This window comes from Atractosteus spatula, chromosome 3 (assembly GCF_055471065.1).
Source record: "Atractosteus spatula isolate fAtrSpa1 chromosome 3, fAtrSpa1.hap1, whole genome shotgun sequence".
In the NCBI taxonomy this organism is placed as follows: domain Eukaryota; kingdom Metazoa; phylum Chordata; class Actinopteri; order Semionotiformes; family Lepisosteidae; genus Atractosteus; species Atractosteus spatula.
This window is the reverse complement of record NC_142708.1, coordinates 18,031,920-18,046,351: the sequence shown is the minus strand read 5'-3', so window position 1 is coordinate 18,046,351 and position 14,432 is coordinate 18,031,920. Positions and strand designations below refer to the sequence as shown.

Here is a 14,432-nt window from a genome sequence, read left to right as displayed (position 1 = left end):
ATTTGTATCAATCTCTCATTTTTCACATAATCATCTTGGTTTCAGTACATCCTCTGCCTCAATCACTCATCAATATTTACAGTATGTGACAATTACCTAATAAGGTCATTCCTAATTAGTGCGAATGGCTACCTAACAGTTACCTTCCACTTTATAATAGTGTAAATAATAGATTTGTTTGAATGTTTGTGATCATGCATATCAGTAGTTACTGATACAATATTTTTCTTGTTTTTGTTCTTGTATATTAATCTCAGTAATATACAGTATATTTTTGTATTTGTATTTTTTTCATGTAAATTTTCTTAGACACTGATCACATTACGTATTCTGTGTGTTATGTAAAACATTGCTGAATAAGAAAAATGTATATAGTTGACCAAAATGTCTTCTCAAAGTTAAAAAGGTGAACGCTGTGTCAGGTTCAGCGTGGTCTGCTCCATTTCTTATCATTCATGAAGATGGAGAGCAAAAACACTGTGATACATTACTGTCACTTAATATACTTACAAAAATTCTTCCATAACATTAGAATTTTTCATAGTAGCTTTTTGTTTCTCAACAGGCATTTTAGTAAAATGTAATCCACTGAGTTAGTATTAGTATGTATAACTGTATAACTCCAAAGCGTATAACAGATGTGATTCTTCGTTACTGACAATGCCCACAATGGAGGCATTTCAGACGGATCCATGGTAGGCGATGTTTGTAGAGCAATTTCATGACATAAAGATAAGGATACATCTATTCTGAGTGGTTTACTTAGTCCTGGTGAATATGTGTACCTCTGTTTTGAGAATTAACTAAGCTTCCTAAAGTTTTTTTTCTTTATTGAGAAAGAACTTGATTGCATTGAGCAAGCATGTTGTCGCCTAGTCGCACGTTTTTCTGCTTCAAACCATCAACAAATGTTTATTAAATAAATAGGGAACAAGGTGTGTGTACTTCACAAAGGCGCAATTTTCAGGACAACACTTCTTTCTAGTACATTTGCTTATGGCCTTGATTCTTTGAAGTTCTGTCTCTCATCCATCCGTCCACTTTCTAACTACTTTATCCAGTATCCGGAGCCTATCCTGGCAAGCAACGAGCACAAGGTGGGATACGCCCTGGATGGGATGCCAGTCCATCGCAGGGCACAGACACAAACGCAGGCACACTCACATGAGGGCAAAAATCCAATTAATCTCACCAGCATTCTTTGGAGGGCAAGAGGAAGCAGGAGCACCCAGAGGAAACCCAGACAAACAAGGGTAGAACAGACAAACTACAGCACCACATAGGGCCCTCATCATGTGTGCGATTAATAATATCAGACTTTCCAATGCAATGAAATTCAGTTGAATGGGGAGGTGGAGGAAAGAAAACATTAATTTTATTCCCATACAAACTGCTAAGCTATTTCCACTAGCTAGCTGTCTTATAAGCAAAATACGATCAGATCTTACTGGTACATATACTAAAGATTGTTTCAGCTGAATTTGTCCCAGTGAAGTATGCCGCTGTCTGTGCTTGACAAAAGGGAGGTCTGCATTTGGCTGTAAGTTCTTTGCTGAGTCCTGAGGAGCCCAGGAAGAATACTGCCACTGTGTGTGTTTTAACATCCTCTTGGGAGGGGGTTAAATGTTTATATTGTCATCTGTTTTCTCTTTCTCTTTTTAGAAACACAAGAAACCCCCACTGAGCCCAACCCAGTTGCTCTTTTCATGCAAATGGCTCTTCTAGTTTCTGTTGTTATACCAAATAAAAAGGAAGTGTTTAACTTTAACACTTACACACAATACCTAAAAACCTGTAAAGAACCCTTTAAAGCTGGGCAAAAATTCACAAGGGAAAAGAGGTGAATTACACCTTAGGTGTCTCATAAAAATACCTTGAGGTCATCATCTTCAAAAAACTTCTCAGCATCAAAAAATGCACATTTTATCTGTGCCTCAAGATTCTTGTATGCAAGAAAACCTAAATATCTGTTTAGTCTCTTTATGTACTGCGATAGAAAGACATTTCTTAAGAATCAGCAAATACTTCACCATGTTTGTAACAAGTAAAAACCATTGACCATTCTAATTGCATGTTGTATCTTTGTTTTTATATGCATTTTATTGCTTGCCTTCTTCAAGGTAACATATTTTTACTCAGGAGTGAATAAAAATGACATTATTTACTCAAATAATGTTCAGGTACAGTAAACATGATCTAAAGATAATTTTATACATTAGCTGGAAAAGGAGTGACATTGGTGGTTTGAATAATTCAAAATTATTTTTTAGAGTGGATGACAGTATTACGAGCTTAAAGCTGAAACATTACTTTGTATTCACCACAGCACATCAATTGTTTCTGTCTTCTGTTGTTATATTCTCAAGAAAAGTATCTTTGTATTTGTTGTGGTTCTTGCATACCTTGTGTGAAGTGTGATATGTCACATGTGTGTGATAAAACTGTCAGTTGTAACAGAGAATTGATGTTGATGAGCTTCCCATCAAAGTGTAGAGGAATAGATGATGCCCAAGTCACCATTACACAACATTATGAAATCTCGTTAAAACTGACAGCTTTGTCACGCGGTTAACTTACGTGCTTCTGAATCAGATTTGTGTCGAGATAGTAATATAATAATAATAAACTTTATTTTATACAGCACCTTTAAAGGTGGCATCTCAAAGCGCTTTACAGGATGACCACTAAATGTCATAAAATATACATAACGATGCACGATGAAAATGCAACGAGGTTTGCATTGATATTTCTTTCAACATATAATCTTATTTGCACTTTAGTTCGTGAAGAAAATGGTTGGTTGATTAAGTAATATTGTTACTTGGGACAAAATAATGACAACAAAATGCTGGGCTTGAGTGGTGCACTTTCAGAAAAATCCAATGTTTGGTATTTGAGTTAAAATTTCCAGAAAAGAATTGATAAAGAATCTGTATAGTTTTAATTAATATAGTTTTAAGTTTAGTTCATTAAAACAATAATTAACTATAACTATATAACTGTAACTATGTATATATATACAAAACATAGTTTCAGTTAATGCAAGAACAGCACAAGATGTGACCATTCCCTGCTTGTGTAATGTACCTGTATAGAACATGTGTGGGTAAAACTTGACATGACTAAGGCTAAAACACCATCATAAATACTGCACAACACGATAAAACACCATGCAAGTATGCAATTATTCATAATGAGACAAAGTTTAAACTGAATGTTTAAAAACAAAGATGCCAAGTGAAATACTATAACACACCCATAAGAACTTAAGACCTGACTAGGGTCTTCCTTAGATCCAGCTCAGTAACTGGTTCTGGTATGTTCACGTCAAACTTTATTCTGCAATATGTTTTTCATGCTTGTCGTTCTGTTGTGTTTTGTAGTGCTTTTGAGGAGGTTATTCAAAAAAAGCTTTAGTGTTGTTGGTTATCAGCATGATTACAGGTGGTTTTAGAGTGAGCTCACCAGGCAATTAGATGCACCTGGCCTCAATTTGAAGATTCACATCAAAGGGAATGAATACTTCTCAGGTCAAGACATTTTAGTGTTTTCTTTTAAATCCCATGTAAAACAATAGGATTTAAATCAAATCCTATGTAAAACAATGTCCAGAACTTTTGTTCTACCTTGACATTATAGTAATAATAGCAATTATTACTATTGTAGTAATAGTTAGAGTAATACTGTATAAATGCATTTCTATTTGAGCTTGCAGCATAAGTGGTGAAAAATCCAAGAGGTTCCCAATCATTTATAGACTACAGTTGCTACAGTGAGAAATCCCAGCACAGAATAACAATCTATAGTAGCAAAATGGTTGTAGCTCACCATTTACATGAAAATGATAAATCTGCCCTTTCAGTATAGATGGGAGACTAAATTGCTGTCTTCTGTGGGCCGGCGAGTGCCGTTTTGCCTTTGATAAACCTGGTGGAGGACAATGTGTGGAGACATTGTGGTGACCGTTATGGGACACACCCTGTGGGGTAGTGGGAGTGTGATGATGTGAGGAGGAATCTCCTTCAACCCAAGTTTTGCAAATTAGATTTAACATTTTTGTACACTTCCTAAACACAGCTGGTACCCCTTGTTTATGCCATCTTTGTAACACAGACAGAATGATGATACTGAAAATATTTTCGAGAATGCCTTCAAGGCCAAATCAGTATAACATGTATGTCGCATTTACTATTTGAAGTTCTGTAACTTTTCTTATTAGCAACTGAAAAGAAATACTAAATTGAGTTTGAGTTCTAGAACTGTCTATTGATTTGAAATCACAGAGCATCTACAGTTCTACAGGTCTATCCGTGTATCTCCATGTCACTAACTGTAATGCACACTATCTGGACCAAAATAGTCATTCTTTCCTATTAACAGTCAAGCCAATTAATATGTGACAGGCTTGTATAAAATAAAACACAGGCTTTAATAACTAATACATACCTAGTGATAGAATATATATATAGAATATAAAACGATTCACAAACACACACACGATTGTCATTTTAAACAGAAAAAGACGCTTGGTTGTCCTTAATGGACAAAATGCATCTCTGGACAGGGATGTCCTTTCAGCAGCTGAGAAAAATTAACATTAGAAAAATAATGCAAAACAAAACTTTGTGTACAGATTGGTATTCTTTTATTGGTTTTTGTTTTGTCTGTATAATTCAATTGGGTTGTGTCTGCACTAGAAGTCACAAGGTTACATTCTACAAGACATTTCTTAATATGTTTGTATTAACTCTCTAAAGGTCAGCATTATGGTGTTTGTATCGGGACCAGTCAATGGCTCAAAAATAATCAAGAAGTTAAATAGTTTTAATGATATCACATTTATCAGCATTTATCAGTTTTTAATGTAAAAGAATTGAAGAAAAGTATAGATTTCTTCAAAATGATCTTAACAGTGAAGAATTCCTCTGAACTGAAGTCTTGTATTGATCACTGTTCACTGTTTCACATAGTAACTGGCTGCTACTGAGTGACAAAACAACTGGGTCAGTTTTTTATTGTGGAAAATAGTATGAAAACCATTTAGGTTTAGAAGGACCAACACAATTCATCTTCCAACTTTTTTGTATTTACAGGACAATAGAAAGAGTGGAGTTTTCTACTAACTAATAATGAAATAACTGTTGTTTTTCTCATTTTTCCAGAGTATTGTCACTGTGACATTTGAAGTTCCTGGATGCATTTCAGAAGAACGCTTAAATGTATTTATTCAGGTGCGCAATTTGTATAAGATCCTTACAGAATGAAGTATCTACACTACTTCCAAAAGATTTTATTAAGAGTTATCAATTTATAATTGTGTTTTTGTTTTTGAAACACACAAGCTTAACAGCAGTAAAATGCATTTTAATTTATGATTTTATTCTAGCCAAAAATAATAAAAACACATTTTCCTCATCACATCACCATAGCCCACAGTGTACCTAATGTGTGATTTCCACCTTTAGAGTTTCAGGAATCATGTCATGTACTTTATAGCAAAAACTAGTTCTCAGACGAAAAAAAATGTGTTAAGAAATCCCATTACTGTCACATTGTTTGTAGAATAATGATTCTTAATGTCTTATATAAAGAAGGCTACTCATATAACACATGTAGCCTGTATTGTACTGTATATGTGTGCTTCAAAGTGTTGTTGAACAATAACTCATTTACTGTATATGATGTACTGCAAAATGTATTTATTTATTCCTAATTCTACAATTGCTTTTTACCATCTTTACCAAGATTTGCTAACAAATGCTTTATAAAATGAATGGAAATTTAAGGGTTTTAAAAATTTCTGTAAACTCAACTTAAAAAAATTACTTTTTTTTTCAGAATCTCCTGTGGGAGAAGACTATTAAAAACAAGACTGGCTTGTTAATGAATGTCATACGCTTAAAGGTGCATTCACTCTTTAATTTAGTTTTTTATTATTTTATTTTTATGAAAGTCAAAGTGTAACTTTTATTGAACTGTAGAAACTGCTATGTAATTCTTAGTAAAGGAAAAATAGTATGAATTCAGAATATTTTCCAAGATATAATGATTGGCAAAACCACTGTACTGTATAATTGAAATGAACTTAAGAAATATTTCTATTCTCTGTCTTCAGAACGATTGGATGTTAATCTTTTTGTTTCCTGATTTTCTGAAATCAGGGGATTCTTTCTATACAGAACAAACCACAGAAGGTGATACTCCAGAGTGTTCATGAGCTGTATGACCTAGAGGAGACTCCTCAGATCTGGGACAGTGACGAACCCAGAATCAGTAGACTGGTATTCATAGGTAAGGAGCACAACAACCCAATTCTAAGCAGTAAAAAACAAGATCATTTCTTTTGTATGTAAAAAACAAACATTTAATTATCTTGATAATTTGTATCTGCTCAATTAGTGATTCAAAACAATAAGGCAAAATCATGAACCAGAAATAATATCTTATAAATACTTGTGTCAGACATTAAAATAAATTATATGACTTGAATGTGCATTGGTTAAATTTACCATATAAGGGGAGGACAGACTTAATAGTATTGTTCATTATGGTTAAAGCTGTTGTTAAAACATTTTAAGGGACAATGTGTTAAAATGTGCTTGTTTTCTAAAAATATGTTTCCTTTTGTTTACAGCAATATATAAATGTTAAGCGCAATTTCGAAAACAATATAACATTTGTGACTGAGTGATTAATATATACATAATTTTAAAAAGTCTACAGATACATGGAATGCATTTAGATTTTCTTGCTTGTAACTTCTACAGTTCCGGGTGACACAATCTGTGTATATTCACTTGCTTTCGCAGGTAAAAACCTTGACAAGGGTATCCTAGAGGAATTATTCATCCCAACTGTTCTCAACCAAACAAGCAGTGATTAACTGAAGGACATCTCCATGTGATGCCCACACTTGAGGGAGATCTAAGATGTGTTACTTATTTAAGAGAAGCTTAATTGAAAAGCTATTCATCACACCAAATTAAGGGACTGTAGTGTAGCTACACAGTAATTAGAGTGGAGTAGATAAATTATCTGTGTACAGATATATTTACATTTTCAAATAAAGCTGAAAATTGTTTTTGAACACATTGTTCTTGAAAATTGTTTTTATTGTAATCCAATAATGTAAAATAATCAGGACCTTCTAAAAACCGATATGAATGTAATGTTTTTTAAACACTATAAATACTTCCTTGTAAATGTTGCATACTATTTCTTATTTTTATACAATAATTACAGCTATAACAATGCTGATTGCTAATAAATAAAATAATATTCTGTCAACTTTGGTCTAAACTTAATACGATGCATAAAAGACCTTAAAATCCAATAATGCAGTTTAATAAATAGTACTTGCATACTTATTTAGTTTTACATCGAAGAAGCAGTGTTTATTTATATTTCCAATTGTCGGAATATAAAATGTCTATTGTTTTATTAATTTAAATAATCGGATCTGATTAATAATTTCTAGGACAGTAACATGTTGTACATTTCGTATCTTCCAAATGGCTTATGGGCAGACTTACCATAATTGTTCTGAAGTATTTACATTTTACGAAATCAGTGGATTTTAGAAATCATTAGTTTAGTAGTTAGGCAGTTGCATGAATATAAAATATATGTCAAAGCACCTCAAAGTTGCAAAATTCTGGATAATTCGTTAGAAGTGGGAAATTGTAAAGACTATCGGCACTTCAGTAAATTCAGATTATATTATTTTAGTGACTCGTAGTGTGTCACTGTCCTGTTAACAAAACAATGAGTGCGATTGTGAAAGACAGAATTACGTTTCAGAAGATTAACACCTAAACCATTCAATTTTTTTCCAGGACATGTGTGCGCAGGATCCGAGAGATAATTGAATTTGGAAAGGAAGGTTCAGACTATAAGCAATATTAAGGTGTTCCTTTTAAATTTTTAAATTCCATTCACCCGTTTTCAGTCTGCTTGTCCTTTTGAAATCGGCTAAAATATTCCTTTAAACTTGAAAAATAATTTAAAAAATAAGACGATAGTAATTTGCAGACCTATTATTTTTATTTTTTGTGCAGCAGTCTTGTTGTATAGAATATCATTTACTTCGGTTTCCAGTTACAGTACTACATATATACGCTGTTATGCACTAGGTGTGACGGAATTCATAGTTACTTAAGGGTGTTAATGTTTTTAAAAGTGTGGCTCGAGCAATCTGTAGGCTCTTTAAGTGTTCATCAATTTCTTTATTAATGGTAAAAGCGGATATTCCTGGTCAAGTTGCTACATTTAAGAATTTAGCAGTTCAACGACTCCTCTAGGACAAGTGCTCCTGGGATTATCCGAGTTTTTGAAAAGATTTCAGGCTGGCGGTCGAGGAAGTGGGCAGGGTCTTTGTTTTACATTTTAGTTTGCAATTAAGATGAACGTGCAGCACTGTTTAAACAAATATACAAGATCTAAAGGCTGCTTTGAGGATTTCTGTATCCATTTATACGCTTAAAGAAAGAAAATCTTCCACAAGGTGTTATTTAAACCCTCGCTGCAGCTGTGTCATTTCCTATCCGATTCTGATGTTGATGTCTTTGTTTCATGGCAGCTCCAGCACCTTTTTTTAATGCAAGCAGGGAGCCCCTCATGTCCATTTTCATGGTCATGCTACTCTCCAGGAACCTAAACGTGGAAAACTAAACTAAATTGAGCCCTCGGGGGTTAAAGGGAAGAAATGTGAGTTTTAATCTTAGGCGTGGTGTTATAACGTTCAATAGCCGCAATCTTGCGCCTATCGCTCATCTCCCACAGAGCTTCTGTGTTGCTTAAATGTAGGCACACAAGTTTGTCTCATTATTATTGAATATTGGAATAGACTTAATTAATATCTACAGTGCCCTGATTTATAATTAACGAATGTATTCAAATTTAGAGACTCGGTTATAAGTGGCTTTAAACCGTAGACCACAAAACGATACGACTTCGATTGCGACTCGAGCGGTATTTCTAAGATCGAGAAGAATTCGTTTTACAGCAGTACTAAAACAAAAGCTAAGACTTAATTCTCAAGAAATTTTAAAATGGAATATACCTACCACTATAAAGTTACAAACTAATAATGATAAAATAATGGTTTTAGTAAACGTTTGCTACATTTTTAAATTCGAAACATTTAAACTGTATAACAAAATTGACCTTACAAAACGATGTAATTAAGAAAACAGCGGATTTAATAATGGTGTTACTTTTTGTTAAATACGTCTACCAGTATAAACGACTACTGTAATTAATCTATGAAATCTAAATAAGAAATAAATGTGATAAAAGTAAGTTTTTACACCCATAATTAAGAGCAGTAATTAAGTGTAAAACGCGGTACAGGACTGTTGGAAATGTTCAGCAGTTCACCTGATAGTGTTCTCAAGGCTGTAATGTAAAATTTACAGAATGTCTTAAAGTAATTATTATACTGAAACTTTAGTGGGGGGTTAAATAGTGGCTGGAGAGCTATTAGCAGCCACTCCTCTTTGTGTCAAGATTGACTCCGTCCATTACTGGTTCGCGATTGACCATTTCGGATAGGCTTGGCCATCTATTGGAAATGGGTTGGGTCAAAGGATCCACCCCTCATAAAAACCTGTTTCTGACGGAGACCTGGCATTCAGTTTATCTCGTTCAAGCGCAAGGAAAGTTTATTCTTCGATTGCTTCTAGGGGGGGTGGGGGCGAGTCCTTTAAAATTTATTGCCGCGCCGAGGAAACCTACGCGTCTTCAAGACCATGACTCTGTCCAAAGATTACGAAGCTCCTCAACCACACACAGTACTCTCTCCTGAAGAAGATGAAATAGACATTATTGGGGAAGACGACTTATACGATTGCCGGCTCCAGGGCCCATACTTGACCCAGTCAACTGCAGCAGAGGAGGGCGCGTCCACTGAAGCCGGCGCGGACACGGAATGTTCTGAAGCCGATTCCTCGGGCGAAAGCGACGCCAGCCTCCCCACCGCGGACACGCCTTCCTCCGGCAGACCCCAAAACAACTTGGTCAAGCCCCCGTACTCGTACATAGCTTTGATAACCATGGCCATCCTGCAGAGTCCACAGAAGAAGTTGACGCTCAGCGGCATCTGTGACTTCATAAGCAGCAAATTCCCTTATTACAAGGAAAAGTTCCCTGCGTGGCAAAACTCAATTAGGCACAATTTATCCCTCAACGACTGCTTTATCAAGATTCCACGGGAACCTGGAAATCCAGGGAAAGGCAACTACTGGTCACTGGATCCTGCCTCTGAAGACATGTTTGACAACGGCAGCTTCCTTCGGCGGAGGAAAAGGTTTAAAAGACACCAGCCGGAATTCGTCAAAGACGGGGTTGCAGGTATGTTTTATCCCAATCTCAGCTGTTACCGACCGTATGGACGGCCGTATGCCATGCATGGCCCGGCAACGGTGCAGCCTGCCTCGCTGAGATATATTCCAGTTCAGGAGAGTGTCGTGCTGCCACATGCTGCTCACCGTGTCCAGTATCCCGATATTAGCACTGGGAAGGTGCCCAATCCCAAAGGAACTCAGGTGCAAACCTGCACGCCCTCCCTGGATCACAAGCCCGCTGGTGTCCCGCAAAGCAAATGCTCCTTCAGCATCGAAAGTATCATCGGGAAGCCGTCTCCTTCATTTTTGCAAAATCCCAACCCTTGTGCGGCACTGGAGTTCCCGCAGTTCCTTCAGAGACCTACAAACTGTTTGCTTCCTCCCGTTTTTTCTGCTCCAAGAACTTTATTTTGCCCCAGTTCCCTCTTAAACACAATTTCTGCCAGTGAGCCCTACCCACACTGCTGACCTTACAGACTAGAATGGTAAGAGTCTTTGCGATTGTGAACTTTCAGTATATCTGCGACTGTACAAAATACATTATGAAAAAAATTATATTATTAACCTGTATCGTCTCCATACCAATGACAGCAGGCATTTAGACACCGGCGCAGAGTCGTCTGTTTATAATGAAGCATGATGTAAATAACCACTCAACAGAAAAACTGTAAAAAGTGCACGGTATTTGTTTTAGTGGTCTATGAAATGTTTTAAAACGTTTGTATATATACAAATACATCGCTCTTTAAATCTTAATGTAAATAAATATAGTCTATTAATATATTTATTGAGCTTCCCATTATTGAAGCTACCTGTGATGCAATAGCGACCTGAGTAGAACCCGTGTGTGAAATTCGAAAATGATTTTTTTCATGGTTGTGTGTTGTAATAAATTGAAAATAAAGTGTGTAAAATAAATATTTTTTCACCTTTTTCCATTTTCTCGGTATAGGAATAAAATATCGATTTCGTAGTCATATCTGTGCTTACCTTAAACAATGAGGGGATTTTGGTTGTTTAAAAAGTAAATTACTTTGAATTGGGTTTATTTGAGTAGTCAAGATTTATAGTTAAACCTCGACTACGCACTACGCAAGTTCGTATGTACAATACAGCTCATTACAGTACTTTCCTAATTCTGTATTTCATTGAATTCGTATTTCATCAGACGTTGAGAATCTGCAGTGATGTGAAAATGACAAACATTAAAATATATAATGACAAGTGCATTAGATCCTTCAACACAGTACGCTATAATTATTCAGGTGGGTAGCTGCGTCAGCATGCGTAGGCTGCAAAGGAACAAGTAATAGGTTTATTACATGCTGAAAAAAAGAAGAAGGAGAACAAAACGTTTCGGCCGTGGAGCCTTCTTCAGGTATGAAGACGCTATAATTATGCATGGGACTATGACAGAGTCTTAGGAGGTGAGGCGGTGTGGTATCGGTGTTCTGCATACAGCCTTCCTGTTCAACACAAATGCAATGTTGTCCCCATGTTGGTGAAGATGTACTCGGGAATTGTCCACCGGACAGCCCAAAGATGTGATGGCTAGGTTAATTGTCAAATTTGGCTTGTGTACGTTCGACCTGCTAAAGACTGGCTACACTACTCTCGGGTGTGTTCTTGTCCTCTAGCTGTGTCTGCAGAGTTTGGCTCCGGTCAGGCTCGACCCTCAGGATGACGCTGCTCTGGAAACTGGATCGAGCGAGTACATGCTGTATAACATTAGCTTTTAATCGTGTTTTAAACGCGCGCTTTTCTTGGTTTGATTCAGCATGATGTGACCACAAAGGAGACAATCTTATTCACCCTTAAGAGATGTCATGTTTTAAAATAATACGTTATGTGCTAGAGATGGGTTCGATCACCCCTCTACAAACTATGTAATTTCAGTAGTCTCGTTGTTAGACAAAACAATCCGTGGACAAGTCTCTTGCAGCATTCAGATATTAACCAATTCTTTTAAAAAGAATGTTTTGTAGTTCACATCACGCTCAATGATTGACTTTTACTACCTTTATTGCTTATCATCCTTATTGAATTTAACTACTGCTATTGCAGCATCGTATATTTTAATCGTTTTAGTCTTGAGCAATGTTATCTTAGTTTTTCAGATTGTATAACATTTTCTATTACAAATTCATCGTTTCTAATACTAATACCGCTGTATTTCATTAACCTATACGAACCATTGCTTTATTTTATGCAGGGGTAGTGCCCTCTTGTGGTTCTTCGTTTATATTACGTGGACTAAAGGCACATTGAGATGGGCAGACTGCCGTTCTGTACGAACACTGTCGCTGCCATGCCGTGATTTGCGGTGGCAAAATACATAGAACAGTCTGGTCTGCTTAGCAAGTGGACCACACACGTATACTGCTACAGCAATAGGGCAGATGGTTCATTATATGGAAAAAACAAAACAACTATTTCTTACAATTATTATTTTATTAAAAATCCGAAAAATCAAATGGAAGATTTCTACGAGTTACAGATAATGGTAGCAACATCTTTGCACGCGGGCTTGGTGCAATTTTTGCCCATTCTTTCTGGCAGATTTGCTCACGTTCTCTTAAGTCAACAGCCATATCACTCTGCAACTCACAACTGGCAGCCCACTGAAGCTCAGCAGGTGTGAGCCTGGTCAGTACCTGGATAGAAGACGTCCTGGGAAAAGCTAAGGTTGCGGCTGGAAGAGGTGTTAGTGGGGCCAGCAGAGGGCGCTCACCCTGCGGTCCATGTGGGTCCTAATGCCCCAGTATAGTGATGGGGACACTATACTGTAAACAGGCGCCGTCCTTCATTAAAAATCCCCATCTATGAATTGGCTTCATCACTCTGCTCTCCTCCCCACTGTGTGTGGTGAGCGTTCTGGCGCACTATGACTGCCATTGCATTATCCAGGTGGATGCTGCACATTGGTGGTGGTGGAGGGGAGTCCCCATTACCTGTAAAGTGCTTTGAGTGGAGTGTCCAGAAAAGCGCTATATAAGTGTAAGCAATTATTATTATTCAGACGCTTGGGGATTGCTGATGTGCAGCAGTTTTCAAGTCTTTTTGCAGATTCCCAGTAGGATTCAAGTCAGGACCTTCACTGGACCACTTAAAAACAATTACTTTCTTAGTTGTAAACCATTCCAGTGTCCAGTGAATTTTTATCCCAGGCCAATGTCTGAAACGTGTTTTCCTTTAAGATTTGCCAGTACTTTGCTGTATTTATGTTCCCATCAGTCTTGACACACTTCCCAATCCCTGCTATTTGAAGCAATAGAGCAAATGAGAACTTTTTAGTTTACAAGCTCCTGTCGGTGAATGACTGGGATACCGTTGGCTCACGGACATTATCTCCCTTCTCAGCCACTGAACTCTGGGACTCCTTCAGTTGCCGTTAGCCTCGCAGTGGTGTTCCTTCCCAGTTTCATCCTTTCCTGGCTGCTCACTTGGAGGGGCAGCCCGATCTAGGCAGCGGCTTCCATTTCTTCATGATGGCCTTTACCACGTCCAAAGAGATATTCAGGATCTGTCAGATGTTTTTACACATTTATTTCAAACCGTGTCTTTAGACAGCCGTATCTCTCGAATTGTTTTGAAAGCTCCTTGGTCTTCATGGTTGGGTCTTTGCTGAAAATTCACCAGAGGGTCAATCGCAGCGAATCGTTCGGATTTTGCGCGCGGCTTCGTACTAAGTTGCAGACTGGTTAATATGGTACTATCTGGAGATCCTCTCCAGCTCTGTGCTCAAACGCCATGAAAAAGCGTGCGGAGCCAAGTTGGAGACCAGCTGAACTCGTGCTCAGTACAGTGCTAACGGCTCAGCATTGTTGTTTTTCTGATTAACACGAACAGCAGGGGCTCCGACACAGATAATTTAAATTAATCAGTAAATGAATATGCATGCCACGTTAATGTAGAATTATTGCTTTGTCTAATGATTATGAATGTCCATGACAAGTTAATGATAGTATTTAATTTATGAACTAATTTATGTTAAATATATATATATAGGGTACATAACTATTAATGCGATGCTCGACTGCAATTAGTCGCGACACAAACGAGTACAGCAGCTACGGCTCCGAATTTGAA

General features: G+C 36.9%; 2 protein-coding genes across 4 annotated transcripts in view; both read left to right on the top strand.

The window, feature by feature from the left end:
- Nucleotides 1–7,287, top strand: part of zng1a (Zn regulated GTPase metalloprotein activator 1A) — a 33,295-nt gene extending 26,008 nt beyond the window's left edge. For all 3 annotated transcript variants that reach the window (XM_088910689.1, XM_088910690.1, XM_088910688.1), the window contains 4 exons: nt 5,163–5,231; nt 5,839–5,904; nt 6,162–6,291; nt 6,810–7,287. In XM_088910689.1, the coding sequence (XP_088766815.1) occupies nt 5,163–5,231; nt 5,839–5,904; nt 6,162–6,291; nt 6,810–6,883 (339 nt within the window). In that variant the 3' untranslated portion in view covers nt 6,884–7,287. The remainder of the gene's footprint in view (nt 1–5,162; nt 5,232–5,838; nt 5,905–6,161; nt 6,292–6,809) is intronic.
- Nucleotides 7,288–9,749: 2,462 nt separating this feature from the next.
- Nucleotides 9,750–10,811, top strand: foxd5 (forkhead box D5). The gene has a single exon (XM_088910691.1). It carries the CDS (start codon nt 9,750–9,752, stop codon nt 10,809–10,811), a length of 1,062 nt encoding a protein of 353 aa, XP_088766817.1.
- The last annotated feature ends 3,621 nt before the right edge of the window (nt 10,812–14,432 follow it).

Coding starts and splice junctions, on each gene's coding strand:
- foxd5 (XM_088910691.1), top strand. CDS start 9,750: ATGACTCTGTCCAAAGATTACGAAGCTCCTCAACCACACACAGTACTC.